The sequence below is a fragment of the Ahaetulla prasina genome, chromosome 6 (genome assembly GCF_028640845.1).
Source record: "Ahaetulla prasina isolate Xishuangbanna chromosome 6, ASM2864084v1, whole genome shotgun sequence".
NCBI lineage: Eukaryota > Metazoa > Chordata > Lepidosauria > Squamata > Colubridae > Ahaetulla > Ahaetulla prasina.
Genome location: NC_080544.1, coordinates 77,377,433 through 77,404,405, shown reverse-complemented (window position 1 = coordinate 77,404,405; position 26,973 = coordinate 77,377,433). Strand labels below are relative to the sequence as shown.

The 26,973-nt window shown below is 38.4% G+C and overlaps 1 protein-coding gene across 1 annotated transcript in view; it reads right to left on the bottom strand.

Annotated features, from left to right (window-relative positions):
• The window catches only part of COL4A3 (collagen type IV alpha 3 chain), a 73,787-nt gene that overhangs the window by 14,386 nt on the left and 32,428 nt on the right, over positions 1-26,973 (bottom strand). The window contains exons 20-40 of the mRNA XM_058189232.1: positions 26,880-26,915; positions 26,548-26,712; positions 23,808-23,900; positions 22,027-22,122; positions 21,205-21,275; positions 19,869-20,057; positions 18,148-18,316; positions 17,729-17,821; positions 16,342-16,446; positions 15,794-15,891; positions 13,688-13,838; positions 12,443-12,556; positions 11,188-11,355; positions 10,889-10,978; positions 9,479-9,613; positions 8,376-8,474; positions 7,177-7,266; positions 6,244-6,380; positions 6,027-6,153; positions 5,504-5,584; positions 3,704-3,802 (exon numbers count right to left, since the gene is read on the bottom strand). Of these exons, the coding sequence (XP_058045215.1) occupies positions 3,704-3,802; positions 5,504-5,584; positions 6,027-6,153; positions 6,244-6,380; positions 7,177-7,266; positions 8,376-8,474; positions 9,479-9,613; positions 10,889-10,978; positions 11,188-11,355; positions 12,443-12,556; positions 13,688-13,838; positions 15,794-15,891; positions 16,342-16,446; positions 17,729-17,821; positions 18,148-18,316; positions 19,869-20,057; positions 21,205-21,275; positions 22,027-22,122; positions 23,808-23,900; positions 26,548-26,712; positions 26,880-26,915 (2,406 nt within the window). The remainder of the gene's footprint in view (positions 1-3,703; positions 3,803-5,503; positions 5,585-6,026; positions 6,154-6,243; positions 6,381-7,176; positions 7,267-8,375; positions 8,475-9,478; positions 9,614-10,888; positions 10,979-11,187; positions 11,356-12,442; positions 12,557-13,687; positions 13,839-15,793; positions 15,892-16,341; positions 16,447-17,728; positions 17,822-18,147; positions 18,317-19,868; positions 20,058-21,204; positions 21,276-22,026; positions 22,123-23,807; positions 23,901-26,547; positions 26,713-26,879; positions 26,916-26,973) is intronic.

Below are 26,973 nucleotides of genomic sequence, written 5' to 3'. Positions count from 1 at the left end.
CCGGCTCATCGATCACGATCATGTCCTGGGACACTCTCGTGAAAGCCTTACCCGCCATCGCGAAGCGCAAGCTGCAACCACAGAAACTAAAGGTACAAGACTACCAAGGGAATCGCATCCCTGTTCGAGGGGTAACGTCCGTCCACGTCGAGTATGGACAATACAAGAAAACCCTGCCCATCACCATAGTTGATGGAACCCTGCCAAGCTTGTTGGGACTGGACTGGTTCCGAGCATTGGGCATGGGAGTGACTGGAATCTTCAGAAACGAAGTCGACCTCAAAGACGCACTCATGAAGGAGTTTGAGGACGTTTTCAAAGACTGCCTGGGCAAGTACACGGGGACCCCTATGTCCTTTAACTTAGACCCACAAGTTGCCCCTATTCGGTTAAAGGCTAGGAGGGTCCCATTCGCCCTAAAGCCCAAGATTGACCGGGAACTGGACAAGCTAGTAAACCAGGGAATTCTAGTGCCAGTTGACCATGCAAAGTGGGAGACACCTATAGTCACCCCAGTCAAACCGGACGGGTCGGTCCGGATTTGCGCTGACTACAAGGCAACGCTTAACAAAGCATTGCAAAAGAGTGCTTACCCCGTTCCGGTGGTACAGCACTTACTACACTCATTGGGGCAAGGGCAGATTTTTGCCAAGCTAGACTTGGCCCAAGCCTATCAACAGTTACCTGTAGATAGCAGCACAGCCGAAGCGCAGACAATTGTGACGCACAGGGGTGCCTTTAAATGCACCCGGTTACAGTTTGGGGTTAGTGTGGCTCCAGGGTTATTTCAGAACCTAATGGAGCGGCTGTTGCAAGGACTACCAGGGGTGGTACCATACTTCGACGATGTATTGGTATCCGCTGAGAATCTAGAGGAATTAGGGGTAAGGCTGCAAAAAGTTTTGGGCATTTTCCGGTCTGCCGGTCTCAAAGTTAAACTGAACAAATGCCAGATCGGGGTTGAATCTGTGGAATTCTTGGGCTACCGGATAGACAGGGAAGGGATTCACCCCACTGAAAGCAAGGTACGGGCCATCAGAAAGGCCCCGGTTCCAAAGAACAAAACGGAGTTACAGGCATTCTTAGGTCTGGTCAATTTCTACGCGGTATTTTTAAGAAATAAGGCAACAATAGCCGAACCGCTTCACAAATTACTAGCAAAGACGGCTGTGTGGTCTTGGGGAAAGGCGGAAGCTAGGGCATTCGAAGGGGTAAAGAACCTCCTATCTAGTGATAGCCTCCTTATTCAATACAATGGCACGCTGCCATTAGTGTTAAGCTGCGATGCATCTCCCTATGGGGTGGGGGCTGTGCTCAGCCACAGGTTGCCAAATGGCACAGAAGCCCCTATTGCATATTACTCCCGAACAATGTCATCAGCTGAAAGGAATTATAGCCAGCTAGATAGGGAAGCCTTGGCTATAGTCTCCGGGGTAAAGAAATTCCATGAATATGTATTTGGTCGTGATTTTGAAATCATCACGGACCATAGACCCTTGCTAGGCCTGTTGGCAGGCGACCGCCCAACGCCCGTGGCACTTTCGCCCAGACTGACCCGATGGACTATCTTCCTAGCGGCGTATTCTTACAAATTACTACACCGGCCAGGGAAGGAATTAGGGCATGCGGACGCCCTGAGCAGATGCCCGTTACCAGAGACTATCGAAGACCCCACTCCGGGGACACCCGTTCTGCTAATTGACTCTTTGGACTCTGGCCCAGTCACATCCAAGGAGGTGGCTCGGGCTTCGTACAAGGACATTACAATAAGGACTGTAATTGGTTGGGTACAAAGAGGTTGGCCCGCTGCGCCGGGCGAGCGTTTTAAAGAATTTGTAAAAAAACGTGGGGAACTCTCAGCTCAAGGGGGGTGTCTGCTATGGGGGGATCGAGTGGTGATCCTGGAGAAATTGAGGAAAAAGGTATTGGAGCTCCTGCATGAAGGCCACCCAGGGATCGTGAGAATGAAGGGTTTAGCAAGAAGCTATGTGTGGTGGCCCTTAATGGACACGGAAATTGCTGAAAGGGTAGGGAAATGCCAGGCCTGCCAGGAGTCCAGACCACTACCCCCAACGGCCCCGATTCGGGAGTGGGAGAGACCCCAGGGCCCCTGGTCTAGGATTCATATCGATTTTGCCGGTCCCTTCCACGGCCAAACCTTCCTGGTAGTAGTCGATGCCTACTCCAAATGGCTGGAAATCATTCTTATGAGATCCATGACAGCCGAGGCCGTAATATCAGTCCTACGGCACCTATTTGTAACCCACGGGTTGCCCGACACTGTAGTCTCCGATAACGGCCCGCAATTCACGGCAACCCAGTTTGAGGGGTACTTGGCGGAGGAGGGCATCCGGCATGACCTCTCGGCGCCTTTCCACCCTGCGACGAACGGCCTTGCAGAACGTTTCGTTCGGAGCGCAAAGGAAGCATTGTCCAGAATCAGGCCAGGCGATTGGCAAACAAAAATCGATACTTTCCTAGCAGTCCAACACAGAACCCCCTGTGTAACAACTGGCCGCAGCCCGGCAGAGCTATTAATGGGTCGGAAGCTTAGGTGCCCACTAGACCGTTTAAACCCAAACTACACACCAGACGGTTACAAAGGGGCACACGGTAAAACAAGAGGGATGGCAGTAGGCGACTTAGTGTGGGCACACAACTACAGCGAGGGCCCGACCTGGGTAAAAGGAAAAATCCTAGAGATAACAGGACCAAAATCATATCTAGTAGAGATAGAGGATGGCCGGGTATGGAAGCGCCACATAGACCAAATAAGGAAAAGAATAACCAGCAGATCAGACACAGACGAAACAGGCCCTGACTACCCAATGTTTGAATCCACAGCTGACTCAAACCCGGGGCAAACGCGGGACTTATCTGAGTTCGAGGAGGTCCAGCGACACCAACCGGTTCCTCCTGAAGACAGCAGGGACGACTCTGCAAATAATCCAGGGCCGGATGGCCTAGAGGAGGAGCTGAGAGGAACAAACAGTCCCTCCGGTCAGCTCGACTCACTCCCAGAAAATGAATTGCGCAGGTCCGAAAGAGTCAGGAGACGCCCAGTCTACTTGCGTGATTACGTAGAAAAATAAGATGTTAATTTAATGTAAATGTTGGTAAAGTGTTTTCTGGGAGGGAAGGAGTGTAATGTATCTTTAAGAGTTTTGGAGGGAAAACTGAGCAGGAAAAAGCACGTTGCTGATTGGTTGAAGCCTCCGGCTAAACTGTATATAAAGAGAGGTTTTTTCCGAGCACTGGTTGCTGGGTTCACCATATAGTAAAGAGCTGTTGTCACTATCCTGGTCTCCTGCCTCGTTATTGCCCGAATCTAACACAAGACATATTTGAAATACTGTACATTTTAAAAGTACAGCATTAAGAATGAATGAAATCCCATTTTTATGTTCCTTATCATCTTTACAATATGCTAAATAATGAGAAATAGACAAAATACTTGAAACAGTTTTGCATCCAGCATCTAACAACAATAACAATTCTAATAATGTCCAATATAGAAATTATATGATTAAAAATTAGCAAAGGTGCAACTGGTAGCCATTCTTTTAAAATAGTCTTCTTAAAGGTTAAGCAATTAAATTAAATTTGAGCATTTGTCAGCAATGAAAATAATTTGGTGGGATATCACAACCCCAAATTAGCAAATTTTGTGGTAATATGAAAAAGATTGCAACACGATAAAAACCTTGTGCTCCTGTTTCTCCAGGTGGACCACAAGTACCATCATGTCCTTGATTACCCTTTTCACCAACTAATCCATTTTCACCAGGCAATCCAATAGGACCTGAGGAAAATAAATTTTAAACAGGTATTTATTTTATATGCATTTCCAAAAATGGAAAAAAGCCCACATTTGCTTAATACCATGGTGCAAACATAAAATAATGGGAGAGTGGTTTGCTAAACAAAATAAATACATTTTAGAGTTGTCGAAACATTAATACTTGTAAATCAAATTTTGTTTATCCTTGAAACACTGTAGAAAAACACTGCTTCCTTCTAGAATACCGGTTGGTAATGTCTCTGAATTATAAGATAGTATAAGTATATCAAGTAGACCAGGGATGGGCTTCAAAAATTTTAGCAAGGGGTTCTCTGCCCATGGTGGGTATGGTCTAGTCAGCCTCCTGCATCACGGTGGAGGGGGCATTTTTGCCTTCCCTGGGCTCTGGAGGCTTTCTTCGAGCGAAAACAGCCTCCACAGACTCGGAAGGCCCTCTGGAGGCTGGAAAGGAGCCCGTTTCCAGCTTTCCCGAACTTCCGATAGGCCCGTTTTTCACCCTCCACGAGCCTCCATGCGCATCCTGCACTTACCTGCATCCAAAATGGGCCGCATGGGGACTCCTGGGAGGAGAAGGGAGGGGAGGGGTGGGCAGGGCCAGCCAAGAGTGGGATTTGGGTGTTCTCTGAACTGCACAGAATCTTAACTAGAGATTTTTCTGTACCCCTGCGAACCCCCAGCAGCCCACCCTTGAAGGAGACTATTTTCCAGTTGTTCTTCATCACAGATATGTGAATAGCTTTTCCAAACAAACAATGCTGCTTTTATTATTGAATTATGTTATTTCCTTCTACCAAATCACTCTATTCTGGAGTATGAAACATGTGGATTTCTAAAGAGAAAAGAGAATAGAAAGGAGAAAAAAAGAGGCTGAGAGAGACAGAATTAATGTCTTTGTGAAATGTTTCTTCTAGCTCCGCCTAATGTTTTAGATTCCTCTGCCATTGGATTTCCATACCTATTATTCTCATGGATTATGGCTTTCTACAAGTTGACCATTCTTATAGTCTTTACTAATAATGCTCATACTGCTCATATCTTTTGTGTTCATTGATAAAACCCAAAGAAGAAACAGCTTTATTTGCCATCTTGCTAATATCTGAGCAAGCTGACAACAGCAAGAAGCAACCATCACTATTTTTTTTCCATATTCTTTTCCCTGGTAGTATCTAGATAGTATTTAGAAGGTTAAAGAAAGAAGAGCAGTACATAGATTTGATCAGCAGTTGCATACCAGAAACAACTCCAGCAGTGTTTAGTTCATCTGTCATATCCACTAACAACAGATCCATTCCCACTAATAGCTATGATATCAAACCAAAGAAGACAATATGGAAATCTATCGGGTAAAAAGCAGTATGTCACATATTCAATTACTTTGGTTTCACTGCTTCTATAAGTTGCAAAGCTGTGTATCTGTGCATGTATGCAACATGATATATGGGAGATGGATTGCATTTTGCATTATTACAGGTCATAAGCCACCTCTGCTTCTCAACTGTATTATGCTGGAGAAACATTTCTCTTTCAGATAAGAGATAAAAGAGCCTGGAAGAGATAAAATAGATGTTTAGACTTCCATGCTCTCTTTTTAGATAGATAACTAGATAGATAACTAGTTTTGTTAAAAAATAAATGGTTGCATTTTTCAACAGTGAAAAATAGGGAATGTTCAGAAAAGGAAGTGTCTAAGAATTTACAAACCTGGACGTCCTCTAACACCATTATGTCCCGGCAGTCCTTTGCTACCTTTAACACCTTTACTGCCCACGGGTCCTGGTTGTCCTATAAATAGAATATAACACATTGACAAAATATTTAAAGGGTATTGTAAAGGAGAAAATAAAGTGGATTCATCTTTTTTACTTCATTGAATATAGGTACTTATGTGTTCTCCACATTGTTTAAGGTACTTTTGATGCTTTGCTTGATGTCTTACATCAAATATGGAATACTGGTGTTACCCCCATCTTTAAATTGTACTCCTCAGAGCCTAACATAATTGAGATTTAAAAAACTAGCAGAGCTACCTGCCGTTTTTAGGAAAAAACATGAAACCTATAGGATTAGTTCCAAAACAGTATGTCTTAATTAAAAAGCAAAGGAAAAAAAAGATAATCTACAAATCTAATCTCTCAGGTCTGTGAACTGGCCTCTTACGACCCTCAGCCTACCAAGCTTTTAAAGTTTTGGCCAACAAAAGATTGCTCCCACCATTCTATTTTACCTGTAATTCCTGGTAAACCAGTATCCCCTCTGTTTCCAGATAGTCCAGGTACTCCAATAAGACCTGGGTGGCCCGGTGATCCACTTGCCCCTTTTCTTCCCCTCTCTCCAAAAAGACCTGGATTACCCTAGCAAGTAGCAACAAAATAAAAGAGTAACTAAAAGACCAATAACGGAACACCACCTAATACAAGGAAAGTATCATCAGCTTTCTATACCTTAGGTCCTGGGTTTCCTGGAGGCCCAGTACCAGGTTTAGGTTCTCCTTTATCCCCTGGAATACCAGGAAAGCCAGGTGGGCCTGCTATACCTGGTGATCCAGGCACGCCTGAAGAACCTTGTTCCCCTTTATGACCTGAAACAACATAAAATTGAAATGGTTTTTTTTTTACTTTGATTTATTTTAAACATTAGTGAAGTTCCCAACCATCCAAAATCATCAAGTTTACTAATGCAAATATTAAATGAGATATAAGTTCTGATCTGATCTCCAAATGCTTAGTTATAAAAAAAAAATTTCTGTCATGACCCATGTGAAGCTACTGCCACTCTTTGTTGTTGTTGTTGTTGTTGTTGTTGTTGTAGTAGTAGTAGAGTAACACCAGAATCTTGAAAGCATGTCAGGGTTTCCATCTCCTCTTATTCCAAACAGAATTCAATTGGCGTTATGTTGAGTTTCCTTTCCTCTTCTTTCCCCCGACTAATTTTACATTTATGTACTTGCATTTCTTCACATTTACCTCTATACATCTCTATAACTTGTTAGTGAAAATAAAGTTGTACTCAATTTATTATTAATGTAGAGAATTCTTGCTCTTACAGTATCAGTCATCCAATCATTACTCTACATGAGTGCAATGAGCCAATAGGAGGATAATGTTCATTAAGTGAAATTGTCCATTGAATCCAAATATGATTTTGTGCATGAGTATTTTATATTTCTTATGCATTTTATTTAATTGTAAAATGAGAGTAGAATGCACACATTATACATATTTTTTGTATTTTACACATGCATAAAATGTGAGTGGGAATTTTACATATCTAAAGCATACAGTCTATAGACAATCTTGTATCCAAAGCCTGCTAAACTAAAGTTTTATTGTATTAGTATTACTATAATGATAATTTAGATATTTTAACAAGATTACCTGGCATTCCCATGTCCCCTCTGTCTCCTGGAACTCCTGGCAATCCATAGATTCCAAGAATTCCTGAAAGTCCTTTAGCTCCTTTAGCTCCTAAAAAGATAATTGATGTTGAGATTAATTGTATAGGATTAAAATGTGATTGACAAATCTTTATAATAGTCATTACTGTGTGTTTCAGAATATTTTTGGTAAGAAAAAAACTGTAGCCCTCAATTGTTGTTTCTTTTATTGCTTTCATTCTTCCAGTTTGTCTTCATTTGCTACCTCTGGAATATAATAATAGTTAGATATTGGGAGAAGTCTGATAATTCAAACATTTGAATTCATATTTGGATCAAGTTAATAAGAGATGTATTCATAGAGATGTATTCATAACCAGATTGTTCCTTTTATTAAAATCTCAGAGGCACATATGCAATCATTGATAACTATCTGTACATCATATCAAGCCATTGCACAAACACATATACAAAATGGCCAAAATTGTGGAAACCTTTTGGAAAAAGTGTATTTTTGAGGTTTGATGGGTAATAACACCAATTTTTTTTGAAGTTTTAAGATAAACATATTCCACTGCTGGAATGGCCTGGGACTAGCCCAGATCTTAACCCAATTGAAAATCTATGGAGCCGACTAAAGAAACTTATTAGTCAGACGTAACCCAGCAATAAAACTCATTCATGAGTTTTATTGAAACTCATGAACTTTATTCATGAAGCAATCATTCAATCTTGATTTCACATTGTAACAGCTGCAGAACTAAAACACTTGGTTCACTCCATGGGAAGACGTTGAAAGGCCATAATTCATGCTAAAGGTTTCCTAACTAATTATTAACTGACATGATAGTTTTTGTATATCTCATTTTTTCCCATGGTGATAATTTTTGTATATCTAGTTTTTTCTATGTGTTTCACTATTCTTCTTTATAATTGCTATTCTAATAGCAAATCCTTCATAAAAGTTATTGCATTATATTCTTGATTAAATTATCTTTCCATTGATATAATTTTATGGTGTTACTCCAAAAAAAGTGGTGTTATTAGCTAGTTTTAGAAAATATACTTTTCCCAAAAAGTTTCCACAATTTTGGCCACTACTGTAAAGTCACAGAGACACAGTGTTGATTAGCTTAACTACATAACTGAATAACATAAATCTGCCTAGCTGAGATCTGAGATCAAAGGCAACCTACATACCTGGTGGTCGTAGAGTACCTGGTGGTCCAATAGGACCCACACATCCTTGCACACCTTGCTGACCTTTTTCTCCCTTGAGACCTGTTCTTCCAGGAGGTCCTACGGTACCAATGAATAGAATTAAATAACAAAAAAACCAGTATCTTCTTGCTTCAGAATAATAGGCACAAAAAAAGTTGACATGAAATGGTGAATTTGAAATATAATCTGCTACATTTGTTTAACTATTTGCATTTTAATAATGATAGCATCCATACATTATAAAACCACATAACGAGTTAATTTTGACCTAGTAAGTTGTATGAACTTAGCTGCTGAGGTTCATAAAACACTATTTACAGTGTTGGCTTACTCAATAAACTGTGGTTAAATAAGTATACGTGAACCAAATCAAATCAAAACTCTTAAATAATAAGTTTCTTCACTTATAATAAACTTCAGGATATGTGAAAATGTTGCTCAGAGTTGTATTCTAAAATGGGAGTCATATGATCTTTTGAATAAAAAAATAAAATGGAACTGCACAATCCATCTTTGTCATATAGACTCAAAGCATATCCTCTTCTTTGGAAAGTGGATTCAGAATGATGAAATTTCCAGTGCAAAAGTGGTAGGATGGCATTTAGCCTTTCCTCTTCCACTCCTCTACTCTCCTCAATCTACTTTATGGATCTGAAGGGGGAGGGGGATGCAGTTGCAAGTCTTGGTAAGTAAAGATAATGGATTAAATACCATTTTGGACAATGCTAGTTCTATTTTGTAAGAAACAACAACTAGTCACTATAGAATACAATGAACACAGTATATTAGCAATAGCAGTAGCACTTAGACTTATATACTGCTTCATAGTGCTTTACAACTCTCTCTAAGCGGTTTACAGAGTCAGCATATTGCCCCTAACAGTCTGGGTCCTCATTTTACCGACCTCGGAAGAATGGAAGGCTGAGTCAACCTTAAGATTTCGATCTGCCAAACTGCTGGCAGCCAGTGATTAGCAAAAGTAGCCTGCAATACTGCACTCAACCACTGTGCCACCGCGGCTCTTGATATTTCATCATGAAAACCTGCAGAATGTGTAGCATAGTGATAGTATTGCTTTATACCTTTACTTCCTCTCTCTCCTTTATCTCCATAGATCTCTTTGGATTCTGATAGCCCAGGAGGACCTTTATCACCTGGTTCACCTTTTTCTCCAAAAGATCCTTTCCTTCCTTTTGGTCCTGGAAAGCCCGGAGAACCTAGAAATAATAAAATAGGATGAAAAATTTTTTGTCACCAAGTTCAAATGCTAAATGAGACTGAGAGTCTCAGGAAGCAGAGAATACAGATTTGGGTATTTAAGCATTGAGTACAATCTCCTGGACAGATCAAAAATCTATACTTGAATATATCTAGATTTCAGAGTACAGGGTGATAGATGAAAAACCCCAATAGTGGGAATATTCTTATTCTCTATGTTTTAAAACTTCATTCATTCATTCATTCATTCATTCATTCATTCATTCATTCATTTCCCAGTTGAAACTTTTCTGTTTCATCCAGTGAAACTTTTCTGTTACATCCAAAACTGGGAGAAAAAACCAACAATGAGAGGTTTTTTGGGAACGTATTGGTTTCATGCCTAAATATATAATGACAAAAACAGTCTTGTTGCTTTTCCTTGTTTACAGAGATTTCATTTCATAGGTGCCATTTATTGATTTAACTTTCAAACAATTATATTAGAAGAAATAGAAAGAAAATTTGGAATACAAATTACAAAGGAAATTTGTATTCCAAATTTCCTTTCTCTTTTGTTATATTGAAGGCATTTTTTTAACTATGTAAAAAAATTCTATACTTGAATATATCTAGATGTCATTGGTTATTTTATGTCCCATGCTTCTACAGTACATACAGAAACAGATATACAAATAAAAGCAATGGGACTATTATTAAACTCTTTCAAAAGGCATGACTGAAGATAACAATCTCGTTTTTCCCCCAGTAGGGGAGCAAGTAGGAAGGAAAGTAAATTCCCAAGAGAGTGTCATCCATTCTCCTTCTCTGTTTTGTAGGAGTGAAGTAAACGCTCTCAAAAACCTGGAAAGCTTTTTTAAAAAAAAATAGTTTTTACTGAACATTTTCCAACTTTAAAAACCACAAGTAAAGAGAAAAAAAAGAAATAATAAGATGAATACAAACAAATATAAAAGCTTCTAAGAACAACAGAGAAATGAAAAGTTACCTTCAACCAATTATCTACTTTGTAGGCCGAGTTTTCATGCAAAAAACAACAACAACAACCCCTCATTCCTCACTTCAATGCACAGGGACAACTTGAGAAATGACATGACAATTAAATTGAAATGAAACTAGTTAATTAAACTACTATGTTGATGGAAAACAAGTGTGATTCTAGTGGCAGATCTTAGAATGACTCCTGTGTGCCTTTCATCAGTTCAAATAGTATGAACTAGGGAGGAATATTTTAGAACTAGAGCCCCAGGTAAGGCAAACATTGAACAACTTACCTTTGCTTCCAGGGATTCCTGGATTTCCAGAGGCACCAGGCAATCCAGGGCTACCCACGTGTCCCATCAAACCTCTTTCTCCTCTGAAACCTACCAGAAGTGAACCAAACACATCCATAGATATAAGAGGTACTGCCCAGACACTCAAAGGCTTTGCATGACCTTTGAAAGAAACCCAATTTTTACTTTAAAAAGAACACCATCAGTTGCACATATGTTAATAGTATAGCATGACCTTTATTAAATGACAAGGAATACATTAATTATATCAAGATCACTCTTGCTTAAGGAACATTTACCTGGTGTGCCTGGCATTCCGGCCTTACCACGCTGTCCTTTGATGCCAGGCAATCCTTTATCTCCTCCAGGGCCTTGTAATCCAGGAAGTCCAAATCGTCCTGGAAATCCTGGGATATCTAATCCTGGAACACCTGGATCTCCTTTGGCTCCTATTGTTCCTCTTTTACCTAAAATACAGGGGTGAAATCCAGCAGGTTCTGACAGGTTCTGGAGAACTGGTAGCGGAAATTTTGAGCAGTTCGTAGAACCGGAAAATACCACCTCTGGCTGGTCCCAGAGTGGGGGTGGGAATGGAGATTTTGCAGTATCCTTCCCCTGTCATGCCCACCAAGCCATGCCCACAGAACCGCTAGTAAAAAAATTTGGATTTCACCACTGCTAAAATAGTATACATTATCCAATTCAAATTTGCAGAAAAGAACAGGCTCCCTTTTATCACAAATGAAGGATTGCATCAGCACATTCAAACACTGACTTTTATCTTTGGATTGTTTTTATAAAATGTTAGTAAAAACATAGTAAAAGCAGAATAATTTAGCCCATCACTGACATTACATTAATAAAGTATGAATCTTCTGCCTTAACAGCATATTAATTATTGTTATCTCTTGAAGAGCAAAACCAGATCCAAACTAAAACAGTTATTTTAATCACTTGAAATATCCAAACTATAAAAGTAAATAATATATAACGTAAAATTTCCCTGTCGGTGAATCACCATTTTCTGTAAGTATTACAATTGTCTGCTCCTGCCCCAGCATATTTATTGCAAGTATACAAAGCAAATAATGGCAGAGAAAGTCTATGGTTTGAACCTTTAATACAACTGAATCACTAGATGGTTGATCTACCAGAGTGTCACTGCACGATTTCTGTGAGCAATAACGTTGCCATTTGTCTGCCTGGCCATTCTTTAGGGAAACTATTGTATTTTGTTACAATTGGCATGCATATACTAGAACTAATTATGTTGCATCTACCTTTTTGTGCTAGTGAAAGAAATGACTATTATGATCTCTTTCTTTTTATTGTTTTCCAAGTTATTGTGAGTTAAGATTTTTATATTCATAACACTATAAAATGCTAATTATTTAATTAATTTGACTTACACTGATGCAAGACCCATTACATACCTTGCACGACTGATGTTAAGAACATATTAGGCTATTAGAGGACTGTGCTTATTATATATCATACTATTAAATTTTAATACATTATTGATTTATTAGTGTCACTATATTTGTACATCATTACCTTGTGGTCCCATTACTCCACATTGACCTGGTGTTCCTGGAAAACCAATATGGCAGTGGCCAGTTTTTCCTGGAAGACCTTTTTCTCCTGGAGCTCCAGGACCTCCAAGCTCCCCTGGAAGATATTCATCATATTCAATTTATTTAAAATTAGTACCCTCCCCCCTTAATTTTCTTGCCTTCTATTCCAAAACACAAATCTCACTCAAACAGTGTGGGGGGGAGGGAGAGGGAGGGAGGGAGGGAGGAAGGGAAGGAAGGAGGGAGGGAGAGGGAGAGAGAGAGAGAGAGAGAGAGAGAGAGAGAGAGAGAGAGAGAGAGAGAGATGAAATGTAAAAATGAATGTAAGACTTTATTGATTAAGTCAATAGGAGAAGAAATACTTGAGAAAACCCTTCTAGGTTAACATTGGCCTCAGAGGCTTATGTAGTTCAATATTATAAGAGGACAAGATGATACTTAACTACAACCAGGATACCATCAATTAGCAATCATTCATCTATGTTCTCGCCTGCCAGCCAGAAGTCACAGCAGTTTCTTATACATAGAAACACATTTCAAGATATTTTGTGACTGTTATTAGAATATGCTCCACAGCAAGGTGTGCAAATATTTTAGAAAAAACTTCCCTTTTAAAAGTTAAAACAGGTTGCTTCAAGCCAAAGCAGTTGTTTTGCATTCCAGCGTGCCACAATTTCCAGAATAGTGAATTACTATTTGTTACTCTTTGATAAGAAAAAGAACTGGAAATATTTCAGTCTCAAAATAATTTCTAAAATAATTACTCATGTAAGATGGACTTAACTTGAAACAGGTGCTTCTGAATATGTGATGATCAATACATGATGCTTTCACAGTGGCATAGTTCAATCAGAGATTAGTTTAATTAACAAAAACAGAAGAGAGCAGTCAGTTCCTGCTCAGTTTTTGTGAGTTGCCAAGCAGATTGCTTTGCCTCTAAAAATGTCAGCCATGGTTTGCTAATGAAATGTCAGGATATCAGATACCATGGCCTATTAGCTCAGAAGCTTATCACCACTGAATCAAAACTAACTTTTTGCACATCACTTGTTGTGAGACAATAGCAGCCATCACCATATGTTATAATAGTGAATTCTACTGTTGAATATGTCAAGATAATTTTGTGACTGTTTCCAGAATAGCAGCTCTGTGGTAGAAAAGCTAAGTAATTATTTTATATCTAGATACTGTCCTTTATCATATAATCCAATTTTGGAGAGTGTACCTTTTGGTCCATCAGCCCCTTCAAAACCTTTTTGACCTGCAGGTCCAGGTAAACCTGATGATCCTCTTTCACCCTTTTCACCCAACTTTCCCTCTTCTCCTGGTAAGCCAAGACTTCCTTGCTCTCCAGGAATAACTGGACCTCGTTCACCCTGGAGCACAGGAAAAAAAAAGTAATATTACATCTAAGCATTAAGGGAAACAGGACAACCTTATTGTATATCTCTTTAGCCTTTTCCATCACAAAAATCTATGGGACTGAAGTTAAGGATTTTACTTACCTATCTTTTCTCATTACAAATTGTTACCTTTAATATTACATATACTGTGGATTTAACATATTAATTTACAGACATAGGACTAAACACCAGTTATAATGTTGTGGTTTTCTACTGGTTCGCCCCAGTTCTGAGTAGCGGCGCCCACCTGCCTGGACATTATCACGGATGCTCTGTGCATGTGCAGAAGGTTTTACACATGCGCAGAAATGGCACAGACGAGCAAAGCGTGTGCATATGTGCACACTCACAATTCTGAAGCAGTAGCAAAGATAAGTGGAACCTACTACTGCTAAACACATATATATTTCCCTGCTGCCTCCCTTTTCTATAGTTGTATAGTAATGCTTTAATATAAAGTGATTTAATATAATATGATTTATATTTAATATAAAATGATTTATATTGATATATTGACCATAAATTGTGTTGTAAATGTTGTACCTTGATGAACGTATCTTTTCTTTTATGTACACTGAGAGCATATGCACCAAGACAAATTCCTTGTGTGTCCAATCACACTTGGCCAATAAAATTCTATTCTATTCTATTCTATTCTATTCTATTCTATTCTATTCTATTCTATTGTAATGCTTTATATATTTTATCTTCCCTTCTGTCTCTCTCTCACTCACTCTCTATATACAATATATATTCATGTTTGGTTTATATGTTATGTTGATAGTGCAGCATCACCAATTAAAATGGTTAAATGTAATAAAGGAAATATATTAATGGAATGCAGTTGTTCTTGCATTAACTTTATTGTGGAAAATAAAAACATTTGTATCATCTTAAAGTCTAACGTACTTATTATAGCACAGCTTTACAATTATTGATACCTACATTTCCAAGCAATAAATTATTAAAATATATAAAAATTATGTTGCATATTTAATGTATTGAAATATTTTTTAAAATTCATAACATCAAGAATGTTGAAGAAATTCTCAACACTGAGAATATGACTCACTGACTTAAATGAACCCAACTTTCAAGCTGTATCATAACACTTCCCACACTATACAAATGTGGCTTTTTCACTACCTCTGCAATTAGACATTGAAGTTTCCAGCAAGCTTCATCAGAGGACTGAATGTAGACTCAGCTGGGCAAAGATAATTTATATTAACATTTTTGAAAGTTTGGTTCATGATTACAGGAGCAAGATTTTCACTGTCTGTTGTGGTGGAACAGGGGCAGGAACAGAATAGATTTCATTGTCCTTTGAGACACAGGAGGCAGGAAGCTACATCTTTTGTTCCTTCCCATCTCATAAACAAACAATTCAGCACATTACAACAGAGCTATCAGTTCAATAGTTATCCCTTTCTAATTGCCAGGCAGGGAAAAATTTTATTCAAACGATAACCATTTTTTCTAGTGAAAAGAAGAACTAGGGATGAGATGATAGTAATGTTCCAATATTTAAGGACCCGCCACAAAGAAGAGGAGGTCAACCTATTCTCCAAAGGACATGAGGGCAGAATAAGAAATAACAGGTGGAAATTCATTAAAGACAGATCCAACCTTGAAGGAATTTCCTGATAGTGAAAACAATTAACCAGTGGAATAGCTTGCCTCTAGAAGTTGTGGGTGCTTCATCATTGGAGGTCTTAAAGAAGAGATTGGACAACCATTTGTCTGAAATGGTATAGGGTCCACTGCTTAAACAAGGGTTTGGACTAGAAAATCTCTAAACTCCCTTCCAATTCTGTTATTCTGTTATCTCTGCCTATTTTAAAATGCACCTGATTTATTTGTTTCCCCCTTCCCCATTTATCCCTCCCTATCTCTCTCTTTCTAAAATAATATATTGTCAAACAAACCTTTTCTCCAGGCACTCCAGGTTTTCCAGGTAAGCCAGGTTTCCCTGCTTTTCCTAGACAACCAGGTATTCCTTTAGGTCCTTGAGTTCCTTTATCCCCTATAGAGAAAATATTAGTAAGTGGCCGGTATTTACTAACTTTGACAAACAACTTATGCATTTTCTGAGATTTTTATATAATTCCTACTAAAGCAGATTTAGTAAGCATTCAAATGCAGGCATTAATCTAAGTAGTTTTTGCTAAATATACATTATAAAATAATCAAAGAGTTGATATCAAAGAGTTGATCTCAAACTCTTCTTTGCAAATTTAACAAATATCAGTTTTATTATCATAGCAGAGAAAACAAATATATCAGAATCTCAAACATAATGTAAAGCAAGAAAAACCGTTTTTCATTTTTATAGCAAACCTGTGGAACAAATAAGAGAGAATTGACCTTTTAATTTCAAACTGCTACCAATCTGCTTATTGAAAAGGATGTAGCTGTAGTATCCTAACGTAGACCAAATTCTGTTTATATTTTTACTTTACATAAAATATGTTACCTTTCTGACCAGAACAACCAGGAAATCCATTCTCTGCTAAACCGGGATCCCCATCTTTTCCAGGAAGACCTGGGTCGCCCCTTTGTCCTCTGGATCCCATGTTACCTATTAAAATGGCAACTATCAGACACCAAAAGGATTCTATACCTTTAAAACAACTTACAATAGTTAAAATTATAATGCTGCTAGATTTTCCTTGGTGGTAAAGACACCCAATTCATTGATAACAGGGAAACTACACCCCAAATATATCATTGAATAAAAGATAGTAAAAAACCTATATATGAGAAATTGTATCTCAGAATAAGCTGGGGGGGGCCCCTCAGATCTGATACTTAATTATATAATAATTGTTTAAAGTATTAGGGTAAAAATGCTCAGTATAGACAAATAATGGCTAACCTTTTATGGACCGAGTGCTCAAAGCATGCACCCCTGCACATGTGCCACACACCTTGTGCATGTGCCCACTGCAGGCGTATCCCACATGCATGCGCCCCCTACATGCACCCTACTCCCCCCACACATGCGCGCACAGTCCCCTGCATGCACCCCATCCCCTGTGCATGTGCAGCAGAGACCCAAGACCAGCTGGCTGGTGGGACATGCGTGCGCATGCGCGGCACAGCTGAACTGGGGCAACAACTTGCATGCCCACAGAGCGGGTGCTGCATGCCACCTCTGGCACATATGCCATAGGTTCGCCATCATGGGTATAGACTGTCCTCTGGTTTTCCTTCAGAAATATTCCACTGTCTGGATTTGGCTGAGGACTGAATTACATGTTGTTCATATAGCAAGGCAGGCAATATTTTGGCAGCTGAGGCTATGCTTTCTTAAAAATCTCATCTCTCTAATCTACAAGGGATGTAAAAATAATGCAGTGACATCAGAGCTGAGATGTTTAAATGTTATAGTAAAAATGATGCTACTGCTACGAAATACTAGCAGTCCAATTTGGAAATGCAGACTGCAAAAATATGCTCTGGGCTGGAATAGCATAAAAATCTTGCTTTTTTTTTTTAATCTAATGTCTAAACCATATATGCCAAATGCTTAATTACAGAGATTACTATCATTAGAGCAAGGCAATTGCCTTAATTCATAGATACTGGGAAGGCAATTAGGGAAGCCTTTTGCCTGTTCTTTTTGAATTTCCTTCTTTTCCTTTCTGTGAGAATTCAACAGCATATGACAAGTATTCCTCTTTGATTATTTAAGATAGCTTGCTGCCTCAGACGTAATGGAAATAATTACCATTCCCAATGCTAGAACTATGATTCAATGCTAGTCCAGACAATTGGCTTGATGATGGAGTTCACAGCCTTTTATTTTGATGCTGAATGTAAGACATGCTGAAATTTGACACTATTTGAATAATTCTTACCTCTTCTTCCTTGTAGTCCAGGTGTGCCTTCTGGCCCTTGAAGCCCTGGTGCTCCAGGAATTGACTTTACTCTAGCAGGCTCCCCTTTAGAACCTTCAATATGCATTAACAAAATGGATAACATTTTCCAATTTCAGTAAGAACAACAAAGCGTACAACTTGCAATATGTATCCTGAATTTATTCAAGCATTTATTCTAGTCTGGTTCTCTTGTGCTTGTGCACTGGGGTAAAATCTTGTTAATTAATGTCATTCTCAAGTCTGAATAGATGTGTTTTCCATTAGTTCTGAATGATGCTTACCTCTATCTGATCTGGTAGGATGGGCAGATATTCTCTAAGTGTATTCTACATAAATATATCACAACAAACTCACACTTTTCAATAAGAACAATAGAGATGAAATGAGAAACTACATACCAGGTACACCTGGTAACCCAGGCAATCCAGGATTTCCTTGATATCCTTTTGAACCATTCCTTCCTTGGGGTCCATATCCTGGTGATCCAGTTAGCCCTATCTTACCAGGAAGACCTGGGCTCCCAACAGATCCTGGTAATCCTCTGTCGCCTTTTGGACCATCTGGCCCCTACAAATAATTTACAAATCATTGTTTAGTATGCATTGACTAACTTCCCAAGTAGAAGCTTATGTTGACGTCTTTAGTAATGGACACACTAGTAGTGGTCTTTCCTTCTCTAAATCTCACTTGGGATCTTAGGTGATCATCTATAAGGACAGCATGATTATCTGCAATTATATTATCAAACATACTTCTCTGTTTGAGAACCCTGCTAAGGGCTCCATTAAAATATTGGCAAGGAGCCAGGAAAAAAGGTAAGTTGGGGGGGGGGGGGTCATAGGTAATTCCAAAGCACCAAACCATCTCGGTATTAAAAGTACCAAGAAAGCATCAAAAGTATCACTTTTTCAAATGTCTCTTCCCCAAAATACAATAGTTAAAATGGCAGCTCAATAGCAAATTGAGAAAAGGATTCTAAAGTCCACAGTAGTGGGCTTGTATGTAATCAAAAAGTTGTTTATCCACAAGGTCATGTATTGTTATATGAAATTCAAATAGTATTCACAGTAAGTTTGAAAGAAATGACTATATCTAATCTTTTACCATTTCGTTAGTTATCTAAAACAATTACATTTGGATGCAGCTGTGATCAGCACAGAAATACTGTAATTGACATTATAATGTTATTTTATAAATGTATTTATATACTTGCTGAGGCTACTTAACGCTTCAGCAATTGTGGATCACTTGCAAATAAAAAAGGACCACATATAGGAATACAAGCAAAAAAAGGGACCTGGCCAACTTGAAATATCACAAGTGTGGAAGGTATGTGAATCTCTGTGGGATGTCATTTCAGACAGCAGTTGATGCTAAAAAGAAGGCATGCTTACTGGGTCTGCAGGATAATGCTATTCAATAGGTCCTGGACTAACCTGGACTAACCATACTGGGGCAGAAACAATTGGAGATAAAAAAGTCCTTCAGACAGACAGGTCCCATGACATGAAGAGTTTTAAAAGTGATAACCAACATCTTCAATTCTACACAGAAATAGACTAGTAACTTGTTGAGCTTGCAAAGCAGTAGGGTCATGTCAGCATGACGTAGCGCTCACTATCTGTGCTATCACATTCTGGCCTTCTGTTGTAGCTTCTGCATGGCCTTCAGGGACAGTCCCATGCAGCACACATTACAGTAATCTAATCATGAGGTGATCGTGTTGAACATCAAAAGTCAGTAAGAGAAAGTTTAGAACACATTTTTCTTCAGTAATAGAAAAATTGTAATTAAAAATGTATGTAATTGTTTATAAAAGAAAAACATTATTGATCACTACTATTATTTATAAATATCATATTCTTCAAATCCCGTAATAAGATTAAAGGGAAGAATACATTCACCAAGATAACGTATGTATCTAAAAATATTAATGACCTTTGCAAGAGTTCAAGGTAATATAACAAGTTAAAGATTCATCATCATGGAGAAAATCTATGTGATCGCTAAAAGTCTATAAGGACTTGATGGCACCTAATCCATCAATCCATTAAGTCAAAGAATAGAACAAATGGTAAGATTGAAAAAGGCACAAACAAGAAAATGGCATGTTACCAACCTGTGTTCCAGCAGATCCTTTTTTGCCTTTTTGTCCAGGTTTCCCAGGTATTCCATCCAACCCTTTTTCTCCTGTGTTTCCTCTGATTCCTGGTTCTCCTTTATCTCCTTTGGGACCTTCTGGATGCATTAAGTTTGCATCTCCTTTTGGTCCTTTAAGTCCTTTGCTTCCTGGAAGGCCTGTAAATCCCTAGACCACATACAGTAACACGATTTATCAATAAAAAGTATATGATGCAGTTTTGCTAAAATAATTACTATCAACCTGCCTTCCATTGAGGGCCTGTATACTGCACGAGTCAAAAAGAGGGCTAAGAAAATATTTACAGACCCCTCGCATCCTGTACATGAACTGTTTCAACTCCTACCCTCAAAACAACACTATAGAGCACTGCACACCAGGACAACTAGACACAAGAACAGTTTTTTCCCCAAACGCCATCACTCTGCTAAACAAATCATTCCCTCAACACTGCCAAACTAGTTACTAAGTCTGCATTACTATTAATCTTCTCATCATTCCTATCACCCATCTCCTCCCACCTATGACTGTATGACTGTGACCTTGTTGCTGGGATCCTTAAGATTTATATTGACCATTTTCCTATGACTATCATTAAGTGTTGTACCTTATGATTCTTGATGAATGTATCTTTTCTTTTATGTACTCCGAGAGCATATGCTCCAAGGCAAATTCCTTGTGTGTCCAATCACACTTGGCCAATAAAGAATTCTATTCTATTCTGATATTGTATTGTAAACAAGTTATTTCTGTCAGTGGTAACAGTATCCTTAACTATGCTTGCTTGGTTAATATATCCTTAGATAACTGAAATATGTTACATTGAAGCTAACTTTAAAATTATTCTGAAATTGCATTTGGTCCAGAACAGCACTTAAAAAAAAAAATTGGACAAAATACTATGACCATATTAAATATGTTTTTGTCAGTTAGTTAATTTGCAGGCCCAGATTTAATTTCTTTGATATTTGAAGGCTTAAATTATTTGGAATAAATTGAGTTAGATTTTGTCCTGGCTTATATATCTAACAGATTCCAGAGTTCCAACTGCAAGTGCTAGAATAAATGAAATAAATGAAACCAACTGTAATTTGGGTGGTGGGGAGGTGGGGAACAATCTTTACTGTTTACAAAAATTTTCTGGGGAGCATTGCTAACAGGTCTTTAAAAGAATTTGTAGATATTTTCAATTTAATATGTGTCTGTAGAGCTCCATGAACTAAATACATTGATGCATTTGGCTCAGAAAGCCCCCACTGCTTAAAACTGTAATTACATTCAAACTACTATAAAAGAGGTTCAATAAGAAGCTTACTTGATCTCCAGGGGGTCCTGGATGCCCAGGAAATCCTGGGGCTCCTTTAGGACCAAGTACTCCTTCCATACCTAGAATAATGAAATATACCAAGATTTAGAAATAATTTAAATTTAAATTTAATAATAGAGCACCATAAAGCACCTAAACAAATGCTACCACTGTTTATAAAGTTTAAGCAGACTGTAACAGACTGGACAAGGAACAGGAAAAATTAAAGTTGATCATAAAAATATTAATTTATTTCATCCCTTCTAAGAGTGGATGATGTTGGCATTAAAATATCCTTAGAAAATATCATGTTTGCTTTGAAAATTCTACATTTACTCTTTAAATGCATTATATTCTGGCAGCATGTTGATTTATTATGTAGATTAGCCAAAGCATGAGACACTCCTCCTGCTTGAAATGTGGCATCAGTCTGAAGGTTTGGCACAATTGTATCCAGGGTTCCCTGAATTAGCACAACCAGATTGCAAGATTCCAGGTGACACCTGAATAGCAGTAAAATGCTGGAGTTTTCAGCCTCTCTTTGCAGCCATCTAGTAGAAATCCAGACTTCTGAAGCCCAGAGCTGGCAGTCCTAGTTTAGATGCTTCATATGAGTCTACTAGAGGCCCAGCAGCTTTCTGATCTTACATTTTTGTTTGATTGATTATGTCATTCTCTTTCTCAAACAGTGCAATAAGGTACATGTTTTAAATTATAATTGATACGTAACAAAATATTTCATATTTCTATTTTCAGGTCTACCACTTCCAAAACTGCAGACTGATATATTTCAATCATTAGTAATATTTAAGTATCACCTGCATTTTTTACCTTTCCTACCCTGCGGACCTTCTGCTCCAGCACCACCAGCATGACCAGGTCGTCCCATAATATAAGTACATTCAGTACATGGGCCTGATTCTTCACCTACAATAACATTTTGTCACATGTGAAAAACTTGATGGGTTAATCATCACTGAATCTAAAGTATGAGCGCCTTAGAGAAACCTATATACTTATCTGCAATGAAGATGAAGTAATAATATCATAAACCTAATCAATTGGGCATTAATTTTTTTGTGTTCAGCAATGTAGCACTTTCTATGAGAAGATGTCAAAATAATTTTGTACAATAATTGTAACAGCAGGCAATTTATTAAAAAATAATACTGCTCTGAACTGCAACAAAAGATATCTTTTTCAAATGAATGAAGACAAAAATACATGTCCCAGGATAATGCTGCAGGATCCAATATGGGTGGGTCACTGGGACCAGACGTTTTGTCTTCCGAGCTTTCGGAGTCATGCTAGAGCCCATCTTCAGGGAACTTCTCTCTAGCATGGGAGCAAAAGCTCGGAAGACAAAGCCTCTGGTCCCAGTGACCCACCCAGATGAGATCCTGCAGGCACCTTTTTATCAGTGGTTTGGTCTCCTGTTTCTCAAGTGGTCATTGTAGCACAAATGAAATTTTCGTCTGTGATCTTCACAGCAGACCTGCAAGACAGTTTATTTTGAGAAACAATGGCCATGCTTACACACCACACAGAACTGCCTGTCAGTTTTCAGAACACATTGCATTATTACAAATTAGGTAATCCCACTTCAGTCTAGTATGTTATATGTCCTCAGAATTCTAGGTTTATTTATTTATAGTCTCAGAGCTGAAGGTAACATACACAGCACTCCTTCCAGTTTTTTCCCCACAACCAAAACTTATGAGTTAGGTTAGAGTTTAGAGATAGTGATTGGCCCAAGTCATTCACTAAATAGCTGAGAAGAAACTTGAATTTAGTTCTTAACACTACCACTAAATGAATTAATCCCACTAAACGGGATTAATTCAGTCAACTATAGTCATTGAAACTGTGCATAAGTATCTGGTGAAAATAAATCTATTCAATGTAAACTCTGCAAGCAAAATGAACCATGCATCTCCTCTCCTTTTCTCTCTCCGCTCCCCTCCCTTCTCTTCTCCCCCTCCTCCATTAGTTTTCTGGAAGAAACTACAACTTTTACTTTTGCTTTTCCTAAATTGTAACTGGAGAATGAAACGGGATTCAATAACTTCCTTATCATGGATGGATGCTTTCTTGTGACATTTGGACTGGTGATGACATAGAATTTACATGCAGGGATCAGGAATCAATTAAGGTGATCTATCTCATTTTTCACAAGGCAAGGAGGAATTGAGGGAATTCTTAATTTATTTTTAGATTTCCTGATTGGTAGGGTTGGTTATTCTGCTAAAGCTCTGTACAATTGTTCCTACATCCTCTCTAATGGCTAAGGACTAGAAATACTCTCTAGTTTTAAGATTTATGGGAATGAAAGAGATCAGAAGATGGCTAGTGTGAAAAGTAGAGAAAATCACAAATCCACATGTTCCCAATTAAATTTCAACACACTGATTGCCACATACGGCACATCTGGTTTGGTCAATAAATAAAATGAAATGATAATACCAACAACTAAGCTACTATAAGCAGTTTGGTCATTTAGATATAACTCTGCTTGCCTTGATAGAAAGAAACTGATCTAATCCCATTCATATGTATGCTTAGATTCTCAAACTAATAAAACTTAGAAATATTTTCACAACAAAGGAGCTGACCTTTTGCTCCATTATCTCCTGATAGGCCTGGAGGACCTATACATCCGGGACTTCCAGGAATTCCTTGTGGGCCTTCTTCAAAAGTTATTGTACCTGTTTGTGATGGAATAGATAAAATATAACTTATCTTGTTCATAACAGTAATGGCAGGCAATTGATACTACCTTCTGAGTTTAAAGATGTATTCATTTAATAGTATTAACAGTATAGAAGAGGGAAACCATTCCAAAGTAACTCTTGTTGGTTTAGTTGCTTTTTCTTGTTGCTTTTTGTTAGCAGCTTTGAAAATAGGGGGAAATATTTGATATATCCATTTTATTATTCTAAGACTACTGAATATCTGCTTCCCCTGAAATAGTAAGATGAATATTGTTTTGAGTTATTTTGCATGTTAGATGCCTGAAGTAGTGCAGCATATAAAGAACAAAATTACTCATCTGTGCCCTGAGCTGGGTGCTAACAGGGACAGAGGTGACAAAGGCTTCATTTTGCAAGGACATTGGTTTCAGCCTATGGATCTTGAAGAACTGGACTGGGTTCTCCATGACCTTACTGTGGGTTATTCTTTTCTTCCACCTTTTCCAGCATTAGAATCTTCTCCAGAGATCTTTGCATAAAGTGTCCAACATAAAATAATGTGAGCCTGGTTATCTGTATCTCCATGGATTGATTTGTTTGAGGATCCATTTGTTTGTTTTTTTGGCTGTCCATGGTATTCTTAGGAGTCTTCCAACTCCAAAGTTCATAAGAGTCAATATATATTTTTCCTATCTCACTTCTCCCAAAGCTCAACTTTCATTTCCACAGAATGTGACCAGGAATACCATTGCTTGCACTATTCTGATCTTTGTAGGCATAGAGACATTATGGCTTTTGAAGATCTGTTCCATGCAGGGGTGGGTTCCAAATCCCGTCGCTACTGATTTGCTCGTGTGTGCGCGAGAGAGCTGTACAGCACTTCTGTGCATGTGCAGAAGCGTCTGGGTGGGTGGGCGGAGCCTCCCACCACCGCCGTTACCAGTTTGCCCAATCGGGTGCGAACCAGTAGCAACCAACCACTGGTTCCATGTCTTTCATAGCTACTGTATCAATTGCTAGTCTTTGATGCGTTTCATTGATTGTAACACTGATCTAAATTCTTAGAGGGATTCATATCTTAATAATGGCTACATGTTTTAAATCAATTGGAAAGATATTGAGAAAACTCTTATAGGATGGCCAGGCTGCTAGAATTTTTTATTTAAATTATGACTTTTATATGAGGATGGGGTTTCTGACTTTCCTGAGTTCTGTCACTGATCTTAACATATAACATAACATCAGAGTTGGAAGGGACCTTGGAGGCCTTCTAGTCCAACCCCCTGCCCAGGCAGGAAACCCTACACCATCTCAGTCAGATGGTTATCCAACATTTTCTTAAAAATTTCCAGTGTTGGAGCATTCACAACTTCTGCAACACTGGAAATTTTTATATGTCAACTTCCTTTTGTTTTTGGAATCAAATAGAAACTTGATTATTATTCTAAAAATCACTATGGGCAAAATATGTATTAATATTAATAAAGTAGATTTGTATGCCATCTGACTCCCAATCGCCCTGTACAGTCTGACAGAAATTCTGCTCTTATTTTAGAAAATCCTTTTTCTTTTCCAGTGCTGAACCCTGAAAAATATTTATAGGCAAACTTGGAAAAGGCATTTAAATTGAAAACTAATTTGCATGGAAAATTGATGCTGGAATAACCCAGCCTGAAAATTACTAGTAAACTTTTTAAAAGAATTCCTTGGCAAACAGGTACATATATACTAAATAAAAGTATTCCAAGATTATTTGAACTAGAACAGAGCTAACATTAATTTGCTTCCTGCATGGGAGTCTACAATTGAATCCCCATGATTTTTTCCACATCATTCAAAGAAAAGAAAGATTGGACTTTGGGTATTATTGTCTATAGCAGCCAGATCTCCTCAGGAGGACTTCTTCCGGAGTGGTGTACTACCATCTCTTTCAAGGCAACTTTTATAATCTTCTACCTCAATAACTCTTGACTATCTCCTGGATCCACACCCCCATACACTTCACAAAAACACTAAGAAGGGCATAGGTCAGACCAGGGGTCTCCAATCTTGGCAACTTTAAGCCTGGTGGACTTCAACTCCCAGCAAAGCTGGCTGGGGCATTCTGGGAGTTGAAGTCCTCCAGGCTTAAAGCTGCCAAGGTTGGAGACCCCTGGGTCAGTCAGTATAAGGGTTTATAGTTTATCCAGCAAAATACCCTATCAACTTCCTTCAAATTGATAGGGCCAGATGATATAACAGTACAAAACACTACTCCAATCATCCATTAAATCCTGCCCATAAGAATCCAGATCTGAGCAAGCTTGAGTGATTTGATTAGCAGGATAATATCAACCTAAATAATTGAAGAGAAGCTTTTGCTGCCCACTGGTGCCCAAAGGGAGAAATTCACCCTAAATTTTTTTTGCTGGGGGACAATTGATCGTATGGTCAGGCAGAAGTAAGAAAACTATGCTGCTCTTATGTTGTAGGCTCTTATATGTTGCTGCGCTTCTGCTCCAACCATCCTTTCTACTATTTCATTACATTTCCCAGAGTTCTTTGGTAAACCAAAGATATCCGGGATCTGCAAGGGAGGAGGTAGCCAAAGAATCAGTTTTCCAACACTTTAGCAGCTTTTACTTGGCACTACATTAATAATAATACAATAATATTTCTATACCTGGTTCTCCTATAGGACCTACTGATCCTACTGGGCCAGGTGGGCCTGGAAATCCAGGATGTCCTTGTGGTCCAATAGCATTGATTCCTGGTTGTCCTCTCTCTCCTTTCTTTCCTTTGAGGCCTGGAGAACCTGGCACACCTCTTAGACCAGGTCTTGAAATACCTATTAAACCATGGTAATTGGTTAAAAGGCACTTTATGTCTGTTTTTGTAATGTGCTTAACAATGAAGATTTAATTGCAACTTAAAAAATAATACTCAATTTTTATTGCTATTTAATAATAGTAGTTATTTTACTGAGATAATTTTTTTCTCGGGTAACATACATACCTGGGTCTCCAATGGCACCCGAGGGACCTTGTAGTCCTGTAACATATAATTATTTCACATCAATGAAATATCGATATTGTTTTTCAATTGTCCC